Source organism: Drosophila elegans, unplaced genomic scaffold (genome assembly GCF_018152505.1).
Source record: "Drosophila elegans isolate 14027-0461.03 unplaced genomic scaffold, ASM1815250v1 contig_208, whole genome shotgun sequence".
NCBI classification, from domain to species: Eukaryota; Metazoa; Arthropoda; class Insecta; order Diptera; family Drosophilidae; genus Drosophila; species Drosophila elegans.
Window position 1 is genome coordinate 12880077 of NW_024545578.1, and position 17204 is coordinate 12897280.

Here is a 17204-nt window from a genome sequence, read left to right on the forward strand (position 1 = left end):
TTCCCATTAAAGAGCTACTAAATTTCTAATAATGCTAATAAAAATCGGTATATTCAATTCTAAACAAGTATCATCATTTGTGATCAATAGACATTTTACTTTATGCATATATTTGTAAAATCCAATTTACCATAGATCAGCGGGTCGTCCCTGAGCACCCACCAAAACATCCTAAGAATAATCATGCTTTCTGCAGCACCCATTCAACGGCATAGCCGTTATTTAATCAGGATTAAATAATGTCGATCTCACTTACCAGACAACTCCGAATGCTCCATAGCCGATGGGACGATCCGGCTGGACATCCTGGGGAACGGCCGGCGGCTGATAGTAGGGAGCCGCTGCGGCCAAGATTGCGCTGGCGCCCTGTGGCGCACCACCGGCAGCACCACCCTGTACCAGTGACATCGAAACGCTCATTGATGGACTACGCGGCGAGTTTGCCAAATAATTCGAGCAGCTGCACCCGGTTTTGGTTCTGGTTCTGGTATTTGTTGCCGATGGAGCTCTTCAGTGTTGTTGTTGTTGTTGTTGTTGTTGTGGTGCTGGTGGTGGCTTGGACTGGGCTTTGGACTGTTGTTCTGGTTCCCAAAGTGGGGACAGTGGTGGTGGTGGTGGTGTTGGTAGTGGTGGCGGCTGAGGTGGCGGCAGCGGTGGTGGTGGTGCTTGATTTGATGTGGGAGAAATGGTGTTGATTGCTCAATGGACGCCGCTGGGGGCCACTGATGGCCGCCATTCAATTGTTGGCCATTTGTTGCTGTTTGGCGTGCCTTCTATTCAGCGCTATTCTTTTCGCTGCGTGCTGTTCACGTCGCTTATTACACTTTTTACTTATTTAAATGAGATTTGAGGACATTGTGAAGAACTGTAGAGTGAAGAGGAGAAATAAATATATGTTAGTTCTTTGGTGTTTTCTTTGTAGACGGATAACTTCAAATACTGTTCAAGCAAATTTCGATTTTCTTTGAATTAAATTTGTTTAGGGGAATGTAGTTTATTACACTTTGCAAGAAGTGGTATAGTATAACTTGTAGAAAGCATTTATAATTATGGCTTGATTTAAGAAATTGAACCATTAAATATTGGAAACATTATGATATCGACTTTTAAGTCTATTAAGCAATAAGAAAAATGATTTTGAGCATTTCATAACACTTTTAAGATTGGAATATTATACTTGACATTAATTATATTTTAAGAAATTAAAGTTTATTTTAAAAGATCTACTTTAAAATTATAACTGATTACAACAATCGACAATTCAAAAAATTCAAATACATTTTCTATTTATATTAACCATTTTCAGGACACTGTCATTTAATTAAACATATTTGTTAAATTTCCTTTTCGGACTTTTCTCTGTATTTTAATTGTTTGCTTTTCAAATTTTTGGTGGCAAATGAAGCTGGTTACAAAAAAAAAAAACACGAGAGAGCGCGCGAGAGAGAGGACATGGAAAAGTGCCGTTAGCTGGCTGTCGCGACCGGGGCGCGTCCGTGTACCACAGCTGTTTGTGTGTGCGTGGGTTCTGTAACTGTGTGTGCGCATGTGAGTGCGATTCCGAGTGATTTTTCGACTGCGCTGCCTGCGCAAAAAGCCGCTCAAAAAAACACAAAAAAAACGCACTAAAATCACATAAAACTAGGCTTTTCATGCAATTTAAACATTTTTAAGGCCAAACAATGATGAGAGCGCAGCTCGCTAGCCAAAAGCAAACAAACAAATAAAAAAAAAACGCTCTGAAAGCGAATCAAAACGGGACAAAAGAAATTTGCCCGGGGACAAGTAATATTTCCCAGGGCATAGCTTTTCCGGACTATTTAAACAATGTTTGAATGGGATTTCCCTTTGATTTACCTTAAAAGATGCACAAATTATTGAGCAGCGACGCGACGGTGGCAGTTTTTCCTTTTTTTTTATTTAATTACTATTTTTTAACTCTTCCGCCTTTGTCAGAGAGAGACAGACGAAAAACGCGCCGGGGGTAATATTCGTGCGTGTGTGTGAGAGAGAAAGAGAGATGAAATACAATTTTGTAATTTTTTGTTTAAATTATTGTAAATAACGCGAGACGAATTTGTTGTTGTTTGCTGTGTTACTACTACTACCGCGACGGCTGCTCACACACACACACAATCTCACGCACGTTTATATTTCGTTAATATGTATATGCAAGCAGAAGCAGACAAACAAACAAATTTGCCTGGGTCACGTTTCTTGGCTCTCTCGCAGCTTTAATTGCCTTTATTGCAATATCTTTGTTATCACACGGCTGCGGGGCGTGGCTCGAGGGCGGGGCGGTTCAATTACCTCGCAGCTTCCCTCCGACTTTGTTTAACTTCGATTTTTGATCACACGCGGCGGTTTCCTCGATTTCGTTTTCGTGCGCTCGCTTTTCAGTTGTTCCGCTGCGGTCGAATGTTGTTTTTGTTTTGTAGAGATAAAGATAGAGGTGGCGAAACATCGATTCCAGCATCGATAGGTCGGGCGGTTGAGAACTTCGGTGGCTTAGAACTTGGATTTCCTAACAGAAAAGTTAAAAACAACAGAATGTTATCTCTAACGAAAATACCGAAAAATATCAGCTCGTGCACACTGTTAACGATTCCACTAGAATTATTGCACACTCTCTAATAAAAATAATAATGCCCAAAATTTAACAATAATTTACAAGAGTACTTATAATTCGACATACACACCAAAATTTTAATCGTAAATCCATTTTCAAAAAGATTTATTAAGAGGAGAGAGCTAAAATAAAACATTCTTTTAAATTATTTCAGTTATTTAAGCTCAGTACTCAGATCGAAAAACTTTTCGCTGGCGGAAAAACTCTATTATTTCTAGTGTGACCAAAGTTTTGAGAATTCATCGCAACTTGATGTACTATGGTTTTACTGTGAATCAGCTGGGCTTGTTGACAAGCAGAAAGCAATTTAAATTTTTCAGGCAAGCTCTGTTATTAAAGCATTATTATTACATTTAGTACTCTTAATAAAAGGGGCGTCAAAATGGATCGGGTAAATGTACACTTCATTATTACAGGCCATTTTTTTTGAGTACTGGACTTAAATACTAAAAAAGTATCGATTTTCGATTCCCGATGGATGATACTACTCAAGCTTTGTTCCATCTCTATTAGATATTTTGGTTTGTTTTGATTCTGGAAATGACATGGACCACGCGACGAATGATCTAAGGGAGTTTATAACGGACCTGGTGATTCCGCACCATCGCTGCAACGTGAGCATCAATCCGGACCATATCACCATGCTGGAGGGCACAAAGATTAAAAAGCAGCATTCCCGCAAGCGCCGGGCACACAAATCCGGAGTCTTGAGTCGCAGGGAATACGCAAAACTTGGACTAAACACACTTCCGACCAAGCAGATGAAATACGAGGAGGCACTGCCACTCCATAATCTCTGGAAGGGATATGTTCGGGAGCACTTGGAACTAAGGGAAGGATCCGAGGTGCCACAAGTCCACGATCCTCGCTACGATGAATTCAGCAGGCAGTTGGTGAAACTGGATCTGCACGGCGCGAAACTAAAAGTGATCCAATCCAAATGCCGCACCTTGGAGAATCTATCGGGGATCTGTGTCATGGACACCAAGAACGTGCTGAAACTCCTCGGTACGGATCATCGACTGCGGACAATCCCCAAGAGCGAGTGCGTCTTCGGCTTAAAAGTGGGCAACATGGAGTTTACCATCTTCGGTCAGCATCTGAACATTCGACCTGCCGAGCGAAGCGTCAAGAAGATCAAGAACTTTGTGGAACCCTTTATGTAGGGGCTTTCCTTTCTCGTTTTAGCCTAAGAAATGGAATCCTATGTTTACTTTTATAATAAACAAATAGAACATGTATCTTTTGGAAAAAAAAAAACATAATTTTTTCATAAATTATTTTAAGTATAGCATTTTAATATACCTTACCTGTTAATCAGAATTTTAGTTCCATAATTTAATCCAATTCGTCGGCCTTAACGACTCGTATATGGTACCTTTATGTAAATCCGTTTATTTAAAAGCCTTTTGAAAGTATTCGTATTATGTAGTGTGTATAATTTTTATAGCTCTACAAATATCTACTTTTTCGGTTGCCTCCTTGAATTAAAATATTCCAAATTCACACTCGTCTATCGAGGTGTATATGAAGATTATTCTTGAATAGAATTTCATTCACAAAATATCCACATCTCTGTAAACTCTCCACAGTTTAGATTTTCTTGTTTAATACATATATAAAACCGTACATTTAATGTTTTCTGGGGACTAACGCGCCGCGTTTCGTTTTTTTTACTTTCTAGACATTTCGTTTAGTTGTGGGAGAGAGTTTCCCTGCTTTTCCCATTTCCCAGTTCGAGGACAGATTTATGCGGTCGTCTTGGTCATGGTAATGACGGCGGATGGAACCAAGCCGAGCACCTCCAGCGGCTTCTCGTAATCGTCCTCGGCGAATAGTTTGCGCGGAAAGGTGGTCATCAGCGAAAAGGGCGACTCGATTCCGGTTTTCATTTGAATGAACACACGCACGGCGGACAGCTGCTCCTTGACATTGAAGGTCTCCTGGAGCGTGGAGCCATCCTGCAGGCGCACCTGGATGCGGGTTTCGGTGTAGTCACGAGGCGGAGATTTCACAGCTGCCGGCGGCGCCGAGACCGTGGTGGAGCTTACGGAGGGAGATGGCTCCGTTTTGCCCAATTCCTTTTGTTCTCTGTAGGTTAAGATGAAAGGGTAATTAAATTTAAATAAATATAAGAATAGATAGGTTTTATTTGTATATCCCCACTGAAGTTATGCTCACCTAGCCTTGCGTGCCGCCTTGTCAGCCTCGATTTGCGCCCTCACCCGATCACGGGCCGCCTTCTCCTCGTCCTTTTCGCGCTTGCGCTGCTCCACGATCTTCTTCATTTCGAGCTCCTCCATGCGACGCTTGGCCTCGGTCATGTCCTTGCCGGATTTGATGCGATTCTTTTCCCGCTGCAGGGCCTCGGTTTTTTCGCGCTCCTCGCGTTCGATGCGTTTCTGCTTGAGCTTCTCCTCGATGAGAGCCAGTTGAGCCTTCTTCTCCTCCTCGGTGAGGGCCTTCTTCTCCTCCGTGGACTCGGAGAAGTTGCTGTGTCCGGTTTTGGCAGCATGATACTCCACTTCCGTGTGATCCTTCAGAACCTTGCCGCAATCGTCGCATTTCAGGGACTTGGCCACCGGGGAATCGGTGGAGGTTTCGCCTGCCCCACCACCACTGGTGCTACTGGAAGCCGCTCCGGCGGAGGAGTCCTCTGCATTGGTTGGGGGAACCCCAGAATCGCCGGCATTTTGACGGCTCGGTATCGGATCGTCCACGTGGGCCAGTAGCCACTCCATGGCGGGCTCCACGCCTTTGTTGCTGGTCACCTGCAGAGCATATTCCCTGCGGAAAATTTTCAGGGAAAAACCAAAGTCAATTTTCGCGAAAATCAACTCTTTTTACCGGGTGAAAATCGGGGAAGTACCCGGTACTTACACACGTTCCCGGGGGAAACCCATGTCCATCAGGGTCTGTACTTCACTCATGCTGTTTGTTTAACGTATTTCAACAATATTTTGGTATAGTTTCGGGTATTTAATTTATGAAAATGTACAATGACACACAAAAACAAAGCGAGACGCAGTGCTGCAAAATGCGGAAAGTGGATAGAAAAAAGGTCGCCGCAAGATATCGATAGTTGACTAGGATCAATCGGAACTTGAAAATAGTTGCTTTAAATAGCTAAGAAAAAAAGAATATCTGTTATTATATTTATAATAATCTTGTTCGATTAAAATTTGTTTATTAACCCATCTTATAGATTAACTTTTTTAAGATATTGATTTAACATTCAGAACATCAACAAGAATAATAGGATTATTTATATTTTGAATAATTTTCAATAAAGATTTTCAGCTAGAAAATAGCTGGAATAGTGCCACTATCGATAGTTCCATATTGCCAGCTACGCTTTTCAACACTGTCAATTTGGCGTCGCTGCAGCCACGAAAAGAGCTGCATTTCTTTTTGCGACTTTGATAGAGAGTTTTCCGTTTTCCCCGACTAAGCCATGTCGCCAAAGACAAAGAAAATGGTGGTCAAGATCCCACGTCACCCGTACTTCAGTGTGCAGGGCGAGAGAAGCGTTGAGCGGGAGGTGGAGTACAAGGTTCGCAAGTGTCGTGTGAACCTTGAGCGAATTAAATCGTCGAGCACCCCGGCATCTCGTCCATTTCCGTTGAAACCAAAGCCAAAAAGATGCATTGTACGAGTGGCCCGCCTTCCTGACGTGGAGCGCAGCGAGATATCCGTCACCCCGGCCAGTTCCATAATGAATTCTGATATTGACGAGGGTAAGACATGGTCTCTTGTGGAAACCCCCCGAAGATCCTTCTCCAATTTTAAGCAGACACTTTCTAACCTTCCATTTCATTACAGGTAGTTCCAGTGAATAGGAGCTAAGAACTATAGACAAACCCGACTGTCCGGGTGTCTAAATCTTCACCCGGAACCACCACATACCTTAATTATACTATTAACTCCACTGTTCGCATCTGGTTAACAATAAGTTAACTCATCATCCAGTAATCATAGTTCGACAAAAACCTTAGGACTCCTATTTCTTATATAAAGTATAATCCAAAAAAGGATTGACATGAATGGCGTATCTTTTACTGAATATATAAGATTTGCACCCACAACCTTAAACGGTTTTTTAATCAACATCGATTTCATTAAAATATATACGCCCAATACAAATTAATTAATTTGTTTTATTTAACTCAAAACCTAGCTTAAGATGTTCAAATGTTCTGTTACAAAACTGACGGAATCCGTAAAAGTATAAATTGGGAAATACATTTTAGTCCATTTTGTAATATGAATTAAATTTGTTAATTATAAAATAAAAAAAAATGTAATTGTGTTATTTAAGTGCTAAGCCATCTATATTTATTTTTGGGGGTATTCGCTATCAATTCTAAAGTATTGATATAAACCAGATGGGAACCTTAAAATCTTGTTTTATATTAAGCACGAGATTTTTTATAATTGATATTCGGCAGGAAATTTTATAGTTAACATTTGAATTTGAGAATAGGCGGTTAATAGTAAGTTAGTTATCGAATGATTAAATCGAATACCGGCTAACACAATATTATCAAAATCTATAAGGTAAGTTACAAAAAAATAATATCTACAATTCCAAAATAAATAAAAAAAGATAATTTCTCCATTAAAGTTATTTGACATTTTTGTAAAAAAAAGTTTTTAGTAAAACCTATCGATATTTGGATGTAATCGATACAGTCGAGAGTCAGCTGTCAGCAGAAAAAATTTCTGGAATAACAAAAACAGGCAAAATTTCTCCGTATCCAGGTGAAAAGTCATCCCGATCCTCAGCATGAACTGGTACACGGGCAACATTGTGGAGGCCGTGGCGGCATCGAAGGTCAAGGACGCCGTCTTTGTGGTCTTCATCGAGGGTAATTGGTGTAACCCCTTCGTGTATAAAATCAATTTTCACCACGTCATTCTTGCGAAATTTCACCGGATTTTTAGGCCAGGACGAGATGTCCAGAAAGCTGGAACGGTTCGTGGACGACAGCCAAGTGCGATCGCGCCTGGAAACCTCCAATTTTGTGGCCATTAAAATCCAGGGAGTTAGCGGAGCCTATGGACAGTTCTTGTCGCTATGTGAGTAACTTATTGATCATACCATTATCAGCTATCTAAAGGTTTTCATTTGGTTTTCCAGACAAAGTCGTGCCCATTCCCTCGATCTTTTTTATTGGCAAAGCGGGCACTCCCCTGGAAATAGCCACTGGGATGACGGAAAGTGCCGAGGAACTGGCCGCCAAGATCGATAGGGTCCTGGTCCTGGCGGGAAAACGATCGCCAGAGTCAGAGGTGGCCACCAGCAGCACCTCCTCGTTTGTGGAGGAACAGGAGTCAAATGCGGTGAGGAGCTTTGCCGGAGCAGATGACTCGACAAATACGAGCAACGAGGAAAACCAATCAAATCAAGAAGGTAGTCAAAGGTCAAAGTTAATGTTAGCATAATTGACTATAACTATAGGTATTAATACAAGAACTGAATTAAAGTAACTATTTTTATAAACTAAAAGGTTAAAAGAATCATTTAAGTTAACCAATGATAACTGATTTAATTTATTTACATTATTTATTTAACCAATTTGAATACACTATGTACTTAAACCAATTGTTATTGGATCTTAAAATCGAGAGCAACAGTTTCATAGTTTATTAAAACAACTTACAGTGAAATATATGCTCCAAATTGAAACACATCTATTACCATATATGATCCAGGTTTTAAACTTTTAAAAAACAATACAAATAATATTTGGTTAATATCCGCAATAAAGTAATTTTCAAATTCTTAAACATACCTTTTTGTAGAATATTGAACCTAATTTTACCCTTAACTGTTGTTAGTTTTATTTTTCTGACCAGTTCAAATCCTAGATTTACGAACACCATTTTTAACTGATTTCACAATATTTCAGCTGCAGAGAAAACGGAAGATCCCGAGGCCACATCAGTTTCAAATGCACCTACTGCAGAAGTGGATAAACCCAAGTCGAATCCTTCCCATTCTGCGGCACAAGCAAGTTTTGTCTCGATTCCTGCTGCCGTATCAAACTCTAGCCTGGACGGAAAATCCGGTTCAGAGGCGGAGAGCAGCTCGGTTTCTCCCGCCGCTTTGGCAGCCGAAAGGAGAGCAGCCGCCAGCAAAGTGGAGGGTTCGGCATCCACATCCACATCCGGAGCCCTGGCCCGCAACCTGGCGACATCTAATCTCATGCCAGCTGTGCCACTACTCACACCTGCTGTCCCACTTTTGGCGCAGCAACCGGCTGAATCGATCACCGAATCCGAGGAAAGGCTGGCGGAAGTCCGGAATCTTTTGGAGGAGAAGCGAAGGGAGCGCGTGGAGGAGGAGAAGCGTCGCGAGAAGGAGACGGAGCTAAGGCGCCGCCGGGAGGGACGCGAATCGCAGACCCAACAGGCCAGAACCAAGGAACAGGAGATTAAGAACATGCAGGTGAATACCAAAGAGCACACTTAATTTAAAATTATATATTATTAAATTATTATACCATAAGTAGGGATTTAAAACGGAATGGGAATAGGTAGCGTTTTTTCAAACGATTTCAATTCGAATATAGCTATTTAAACACAGTCGTTATTGGTATTAAACTTTTTAATTTTGAAATCTAAAAACAAAATAATTTAAACTATAACCAAAATGAAAAGTCTTTATTCGTAAATCTTTAATATTGATAAAATCGATACTAACGTTTTTAATAATGTATTAATCTATAAAATCTTTAAAAATTAAATAAGAAGAATTTAATCTGTCAATTTTCAGCCGTTTCATTTATCTTTTTATTTCTGTTTATCGCATGAAAAGTGTATTAAGTTAGTAATATTTCTAAAGAATCATATACAGTGGGAAAAACAAGTTTGCAAATATTTTATAAGAAATTTATGTACTTAAATTTCTTTTGCACACTGAACATATATTTTTATAAATTGCATACTAATGAAAGTGACAACAAACAACAACTTATAATTGTGATAATTTATTTATTTTCTAAAATATTTCCCTTCTTTACGCTTCTAGGAACAAATACGTCGGGAGCGTCAGGAGGAGCAGCAGACTAGGGAGCGCATCCGTGCCCAGATTGCCGCCGATCGGGCAGAGCAGGCGCATCGAAATCAAGTATCCGCTGACCTAAACAGCACGACAAACTCAGTGGCGGCCACCGGCGTCTCCAGTGCGAGCACAACCGAGTCTTCGGTGAGTTCGGTGGACGAGACGAGGCTGCAGATCCGCCTGCCCGGTGGCCTGCAGCGCACAAAAACCTTTCCTGCCGGCGAGTCGCTGGCCACCGTGCGCGTCTACGTGCGGAATGAGCTGCTGGCGGCCAGCGATGTGCGAGACTTCACACTGGCCACCAGTTATCCACGGCGGGAGTTCCAGACGGAGGACGAGGTGAAGACCCTGACCGAACTGAAGCTGGTGCCCAATGCCGTCGTGCTGGTGCTGACCAAGGAGCAAGTGAATCGCGTGGTGCGCAGCGGTGGCTCCCTGATGACCATGCTGGCCACGGTCGTCTGGGCCATGCTCACGCCGGCGGCCAAGGCTTTTGAATACATCAACAAGATGGGTCTGCGCCCGCTCACCCAAAGGTTGTCCCTTCTGATGGCCAACATCCGGTGGCCAGGAGGACAGGTCGACGTGGCTGCCAACCCAGGCGATGCGTGAGTTTAACTTTTATTACAAGATCTTCCTATCGTAGGTAACTAATAACTCTCTTGATAATCTAGTGCCACTCGTCGCAACATGGATCAGTTTTCCCTGCGACCGACACCAGCACCAGGCTATGACTACGACGAACCCTCCACATCACAAGCACCAAGGGCCACGGCGACTCCTGGCAGCGGAGCAGAGGACAGATACACGCCGCAAAATCAACCGGGTCCGGGAAGCACTCCGCCGGCTCATAACACCAGCCAGGCTTCCGGCTCGCAGTCTCAGCAGTTCCAACAGCGACCTGGTGGCTATCAGCCGCCGCGGTACGGGGATGCCAACATTCGACGACTCCACGATACCAAGAAGGATGAAAAGGACAAGGACAAGGCCACGTACAACGGCAATTCCACGCAGCAGCAATAGAATTGCTATCCAGCTGTCTCTAGATATCAACTTTAACAATAACCTGTTATGCTAAATTTAATTATATCAATTCCATATTCCGAAATATTATTCGATGTGTTTTAATTAAACAAATGTGAGCTTAAAAACTAGCAAGAGATACAGGATGATAGAACAGCCTAGTTATTTGTTTTAAGCAGCATTTGAATTAAATTAAATGATTATGGGCATTTAAAAAAAATTTAATTTCAGCTTATCAGTAGGTCGTGGTTTTGAAAACAAATTTACCAAAATAATATAATTTACATTTTAGAAACTGATTTAACTTAATTCACACTATGTTTTCTAGAGTACATATATTATGTTGTCTTTCAATGGTTAGGCTTTAAAGGTAGGATTATAACCTTTGCAGAATAAAAGAAGAATAAACAAAAATAATGCCAATAAAATAGGGTTTAATAACTAATAAGTGTGATATTTTTAAAATCAATTGCAGTGTTCAATTTTGTACAGTTTAAGTAATGCCATCGAACAGATTGATGTGGTCAACAAAGGTGAATATATATAAATTGCTTATCCTTTAAGCAATGAAAATGTAAAATATGACCCCTTTTGTTTACAATTTACTAAATTTGCAGCTATTTAAAAACGTATGTTTTTTTTTTCGCTTCTGATTGTTTAGCTTCGGACCTCCAGTACTTCAAATAAGCGGAAGAATAGCAGAACAGTGGAGTTAACCGTGAGTCCTCCTAAGGCGTGCCTCAAAATACTTTCGAACTTGGGGCCTGTTTACAAGGTGAACCACATGAGGAACTGCAGCAATTTGTAGACATTGACCAGGGGCAACTTCCAATGGCTCTTCCTTTGCAGCGGCGGAACCAAACTGGGGTAATGGACCAAGCTGCCAATGTGGCAATTGGTGATGATGGTGCCGCCGGGAACGCCAACGGGCACAGCATCGCCCTGCTTGACGCCATCGCAATCGATGAGCTCCAGGGATTTGCTGAAGCACAAACGAATCTCCGATAGATAACTGATGCCCTTTTTGCCATCGTACAGGCAATGAATCGAGGGATTCTTGCCCAGCGCCTTCACAATGGCATTGTTGATGGCCGCCACAGTGTTATTCGAATCGGGATGGATATCGGAGGCGTCCAGAATGCGCGACATGATGTACTCCTCCCGCCAGGTGAGTCCTTGTTCGAAGTACTTGAGCTCGGTGTTCAGATCCTCCAAGAGCATGGCACATGTTCCATGCTTCTGCCACTCATGTTTCCACAGCCATTCCGTGGAATCGACTCCCTTAAGATCCGGCCAAAAGGTCTCCAAACGATCCTCAATGGGATTCAGCTTGTCCGGACTGAAATTGGCCGAATTGTTACAGAAGTTGGGACCCATTTGATGTAGTTTCGTCGGCCAGATGCCGTGGATGGTCCAGAACTCCTTCTTTTGCGGCAAAGTGCACTCCTGGTCGGGATTATCCTCGCGCCAGTGGTAGCAGGTGGTCACCGGCCATTGTTGCGTGAATATCAGCACATCCCAGTTGTGATCCTGGACGGACATCTCCCGCGAGGAATCCTGCAGGTATTCATCGTCATCCCTGAAGGGGGAAATATCAAATTTGCCGTCTTCGTCTGGATTTTTCTGTGGCTTCTCGTTCGCCGACGTTGATTCATCCGAATCCGATATGTCGCTATAATGGGAATTTTGAGACAATTAGTAATTGCACTGATTTTGCCGTGTTCTTTGTTCGATGTTAGACAAAAAGTGGATTACGGGGTCAGCCTTGAACTTGAATATATAGTTCTTTTGGATTACAGAAGATATAACGTTTTGGTTGGTTGGCAGGAGTCCAGGAAAATTTCCAATTAGACCTTTAAATGTCCTTTGTTTCCTTCGCTTAAACTCACCTTAGGGGCGTGGATTTAGTTATCACTAAAAAGCAGGCCAAAATGGCCACAAACAGAAACCGCTGGCTTTGCATTTTGTTGTAAAATAATAATAATAATAACTGCGATGCAAAAACCTTAGCTGCTATCGATATATTGAGTGTTGGACTATCGATGCGCCAGTTACTCGATAGCTGCTATCGACTGCGAAAGAGTATGGTATTTTTTTGTAACCCAAACTATTCGATATTAATACTGCCAACTTCCTCGCTTTGGGCGCCATTTTTGAATTTATGTTTATAAATCTAACATCATATCACATAAAAACACGTTATTTTAAACGGTCTTTTTGTAAAATGTAATCCAGGAATTTTAGCACAAAGACAACGTTGGCATAAAAACATTTCAAAATATTCTTCTATTCAATTTTTAAAATAAAGAATCTAGAACATTATTCCAAAAAAATATCAAAACAATTATCCATACTAAATACTACTACTACTAAACTACTACTACTAAATTCAATTAATTATCGAATAGGCGCAAGATATTTAAAATTTAAAAGAAAGCAGTAGCTATACAGCACAACCGAATACTTGAGGTCAAATGCTTCCAGGTGCACCTCATAAAACCCATTAACTTTACGGCCCATTAATGAAAACGAGACTCCAGTTGGTTAATAAATTCCATAGACTTATCGCCAACTAAAATAGAAAAAAGCGAAACAATTGTATCGGCTGATTAGGATTTATGAAATACTTCGCCAGCTAGTCTGCTGTGTCTTTTCACCGATTCTGTGTCTTGAAAATCCCCTGGCCACCGGTGATAAGATTCGGAACTGTGTGGTTCTGTTTTCCTTTTTAGTCATCCAACTTTAATTAGTGACAACGATAATTACACATTGCAATGTTGCTGTTGTCTTTTATCTGTTCTGGTGTTGACTTCTGTTGAAAACCCAATGACTACAGCTACAACAGTGGCAGCAACAAATCAAATGACAACTTCCAGTCGCCCAACAACAACAAATAATGACAACAATTGCTTAGCAATTGATTATTGCTTAACTGTACTTTGTACTTTTGATGATCCCCCCTTTTTGGGTGGGCTTACCAACAGGGTGGAACTCACGATGGGGTCGCTGTGTGAGTCGACAGCTGTCGGAATTCCAGTCAAGTGGGGTAAAACTGTCACACTTAATGCCCCATAATTATAAGGGGTATTAACGAGGTGCGAGAGGTATGTAGTTCTTAACAAAGGTACTCAAAAATAGCTGTTTTTATTCAAAAAATATTTACATACCTTTTTGTTTAAAATATATTTCTTTTACCTTTAACCCAAAACTAATGACTATTCATTTATTAATATTCTTCATATAACTTATGTATTTATTTATTAAGCTTTCACTAAAAGTTGCATCATATAATTAAAATATTTAAAAATACTAATAATCTTTTGTAGTGCCTTAAACAATCGTTCAACATTTCAAAAATTATAGTTATACCATTTAAATATCAATTTATTACAAGGTAAACTATTACAGTAACACCTTTCACTCACTGTCAATTCCCCCATATTTTATCAATTTATCAAATTCAATTAGTTCGATTCCGAGCGATAAAACTCATTTACATGACGAACGAACTTCTAATCTATAACCCCATTCCGCCGATTCTCGTTCACCATATTCAAACAAATTTCCGCTCATGTCTTGGGATTTTATCAACAACATTTGTGATTATTTTCGTGTCATGTTTTTGTAAGTCAGTATTTTGGTAGCGAGCTTTTATGCAGATTTGCGAGTGGGGACTTTTGTTTGATGACAAATTAATTTAATAATAACAGCTGCAAAAACATTTTGTAATCAGCTCTTGGATGTACAATCAATTAATGCTGTTTTTTTGTATAGGGACCGTGAATTTAATGTGATTTGTCTTTCGGTGCAGAAAAATAGTTTTCTCTTTCATTTGAAATAACTTTCTTTTCGGTGGGTGGTGAAAAATATTTTTTAAAAATGTTCTCACTTCAGATGTTTTTTTTTTCTCCCATATTTTCTTTTTTTCATTCTTTTTTTTATAATCAACGCCATCATCATCATCATCATTCCCCTTAAGACATATTTTTTTTTTTGGAAGAAGCCATCTCTCTTTTTCTCTTTCTCTTTCTACTTTCTACAATCCCCCTTCTCCTTTCTCCTATCTTTTAGCGCCTGCGCAAGCGAGAAAGAGAGCTTCATATTTGTGGGAGGAGTCTAGGCTTGGCTTTATGTAGTGTTTTTCCGGCGGGGGACTACCGGTAATTGCTTCAATTTGGCGTACATATCCGGATCCGCTTTCCACCCGCCCATTTATTTTTCACTTCTCTTTTTCCGGCTTCCTTCGTTGGTTGTTTTTGTGCAATTGCTGTGTAAATGGCATGAGAATGATAATTGTAGCAATTATAATATTAAATTGGGAGATCATGGCTCACAGGGTTTTCCCTCCCATTTTCCTGCCATCCCTCGCCCTTTTTTATGTAGCATACTTTTTTGCTGTCATCGCTGTAGCTTTTCCAACTCCAATTCCAACTCCACCCCCACTCGCATTTCCTTGGGGGATTTTTTACTCTCGACTGCTGTGTATTCTGCCGGATTTGTTTGTTAATTAGAATTCTAGCGTTGAAATTAAAATGCTCACTCGCTCACTCCAGTTGGGGGAATGAAATGTGATGGAACTGTTGGAGGGGGGAAAAACTGCCACTAGTTTTTCGGGGCGTTGGCTGTCTTAGGGGAATTTGCCACTGCCGTTTTTTATTTGTCTGCCTCTGCTCTTAATTACTGCAGTTTATTTTCTAAGTGAGACTAATTAACAGGCAATTCTCAGCATTGCGGCACATTTCACTCTTTTTTATTTTTGGCAAAAGATTTTCACTTTTTGTGTGTGAGAGTGGTCAACATTTTGGGCTAGTTAGTCGGTTGTGATAGCACTGGACTTGAAAGTTTTGGAGGACATTCGCCAACTTTTCACATGTGTAGTTTCGGCAGTCGAAAGTTGTCTGTGCCCAATTAGTTGCATCGTGTGTCTAGCAAAGAAGTTATTAAATTATTTATAAGATTTAATAACATTTTAATTGTCTTCTTATAAAAGTTACATTTTTTAAATATATTTATAGTACTTATTATTTTTCTTTTTTATTAATTTAAAATTAGCTCACCTTAATAAGAGAACATTAAAAATATGAAAGAATTTGTGACTTACTTGACACTTTCTTTATGACTTCAAATTTTTTTTTTAATTTGTCAAAATAAGTGTAAGTTATTGTTCTTAAACTTAGGCAACCTTTTCATTAATTGAAAACTACCGTCAAAACTCATAAGGTTTTCACAAAATACTAAATACTAAATTAAAGATTAAACATTAAGAATTTACAAAAATAAAAGAAGTTATTATTTCATTTAAAAGTTGACAACATATTAAATTTAAATAATAATAAGTATTAACTACGGGTAAGAAAGTAAAGCAAAGTATAGTTAATCAATTGTTCGCTTAATTTGTGGGGAGTTAAGCTAGACATTGATTTGCCACCTGGGGTCGTTCAATTTTACCTTCGTGTTAGCCCACCCACCCCCCATCTAGTTCGTTAACTGTGCCACAAATTTACGTTATTAGTGCAGCATTAGACGCTCGTCTAATTATCAACACTGTCTGAGGCGCAAAATGCCCGCTTAACCTCCCACCTATCATCCACCTATTCTGTAGCCGCCATCAGCAACAGTCCACCACCATTTAGCATTTGAATGGCGCCCATTTCAGCACCACCCCCAACCACTCTACCCACCGGCCATAAAACATGGCTCCCAAAACCACCCACACATCCGCACACCCACTCGCCCACTCGCCCACTCACGCACACACGTAGAGCACAACCCTGGCACGTTAATGAACGTAAAATTCACTTAATTCCAACTTTAGCCATGAATTAAGCACGACAAATGGACGCTGAGAGGATGGTAAAGTGGGTGGTAAAGAAGGGGGTAGTAGGGGAAAATTGGGTGGTAAATTGTGTTTCCAAGTGGTAGAGTTGGGTGAGCTTTCCCAGCAAAGTAGTGGGTGGCATGGGTGTAATACTGAAAAGATCCCCGGGATAAATAAGCACAAAGACGTGCCGCGAGACCTGCAAAAAGCTGCAGTGGGAGAGAGAGGAAAAATAAGAGAAAGAGACAGTCGGATGGAGAAACAGAACAGTCGAACAATAAGTAAATGTGCTTTTATGGCTCTTAATTAAGGCAATGATGGGGTGTTTTAATACGTTTGCCAAATGTTAAATGACAAACTGCCAGTCGTCGAGTCGTCGTTATATCCCCGGCTTCCGATCCACTCAACCTCAACTACACAGGAAAAAGCAAATGTTCTTTCTTAGATTAAAATAAACTAATATCAAAAAAAAAAAACATATAAAGTTTTGAAATTATTGTAATTGCTATTTTGTCTTTTATGAAAAGTAAGTTTATTTGTTCTGCTATAAACTTTTATTGTAGATTTTTTATGTTTAAATGTTTAAACATTTTCATTTAATTTAAGTTTTAAATATGAAAACATCCAAATCTGTCGAAATTATAATTAGTTCCACAAGAAAACTTACA

General features: G+C 40.3%; 6 protein-coding genes across 8 annotated transcripts in view; 3 read left to right on the forward strand and 3 right to left on the reverse strand.

Annotated features, from left to right (window-relative positions):
• LOC108135568 (serine/threonine-protein kinase NLK) overlaps nucleotides 1-2437 on the reverse strand; it is a 74044-nt gene extending 71607 nt beyond the window's left edge. For 2 of the 3 annotated variants that reach the window (XR_001773917.2, XM_017256327.2), the window contains exons 1-2: nucleotides 1858-2437; nucleotides 257-865 (exon numbers count right to left, since the gene is read on the reverse strand). Coding sequence is in view for 2 of the 3 variants with exons in the window: in XM_017256327.2 (XP_017111816.1) it covers nucleotides 257-420 (164 nt within the window). In the remaining variant the exon portion in view is untranslated. The remainder of the gene's footprint in view (nucleotides 1-256; nucleotides 866-1857) is intronic. The other variant, XM_041708245.1, reaches the window with a different exon arrangement.
• Nucleotides 2438-3123: 686 nt separating this feature from the next.
• On the forward strand, nucleotides 3124-3885 carry LOC108135682 (ribonuclease P protein subunit p29). The gene has a single exon (XM_017256522.2). The coding sequence runs from the start codon at nucleotides 3175-3177 to the stop codon at nucleotides 3793-3795; it is 621 nt and encodes a 206-aa protein (XP_017112011.1). The 5' UTR covers nucleotides 3124-3174; the 3' UTR covers nucleotides 3796-3885.
• Nucleotides 3886-4004: 119 nt separating this feature from the next.
• On the reverse strand, nucleotides 4005-5668 carry LOC108135681 (UBX domain-containing protein 1). Its single transcript, XM_017256521.2, has 3 exons — nucleotides 5510-5668; nucleotides 4811-5416; nucleotides 4005-4720 (listed from the first exon to the last, which is right to left on the reverse strand). The coding sequence occupies exons 1-3, from the start codon at nucleotides 5557-5559 to the stop codon at nucleotides 4378-4380; spliced, it is 999 nt and encodes a 332-aa protein (XP_017112010.1). The 5' UTR covers nucleotides 5560-5668; the 3' UTR covers nucleotides 4005-4377.
• Nucleotides 5669-5990: 322 nt separating this feature from the next.
• LOC108135520 lies at nucleotides 5991-6776 on the forward strand. The gene is made up of 2 exons (XM_017256266.2): nucleotides 5991-6366; nucleotides 6452-6776. Exons 1-2 carry the CDS (start codon nucleotides 6084-6086, stop codon nucleotides 6466-6468), a joined length of 300 nt encoding a protein of 99 aa, XP_017111755.1. The 5' UTR covers nucleotides 5991-6083; the 3' UTR covers nucleotides 6469-6776.
• Nucleotides 6777-7316: 540 nt separating this feature from the next.
• On the forward strand, nucleotides 7317-10808 carry LOC108135639 (UBX domain-containing protein 4). The gene is made up of 6 exons (XM_017256460.1): nucleotides 7317-7497; nucleotides 7574-7708; nucleotides 7770-8042; nucleotides 8542-9080; nucleotides 9663-10303; nucleotides 10370-10808. The coding sequence occupies exons 1-6, from the start codon at nucleotides 7416-7418 to the stop codon at nucleotides 10716-10718; spliced, it is 2019 nt and encodes a 672-aa protein (XP_017111949.1). The 5' UTR covers nucleotides 7317-7415; the 3' UTR covers nucleotides 10719-10808.
• Nucleotides 10809-11135: 327 nt separating this feature from the next.
• On the reverse strand, nucleotides 11136-12745 carry LOC108135640 (ribonuclease Oy). The gene is made up of 2 exons (XM_017256461.2): nucleotides 12608-12745; nucleotides 11136-12390 (listed from the first exon to the last, which is right to left on the reverse strand). The coding sequence occupies exons 1-2, from the start codon at nucleotides 12679-12681 to the stop codon at nucleotides 11487-11489; spliced, it is 978 nt and encodes a 325-aa protein (XP_017111950.1). The 5' UTR covers nucleotides 12682-12745; the 3' UTR covers nucleotides 11136-11486.
• Between the last annotated feature and the right edge of the window lie 4459 nt (nucleotides 12746-17204).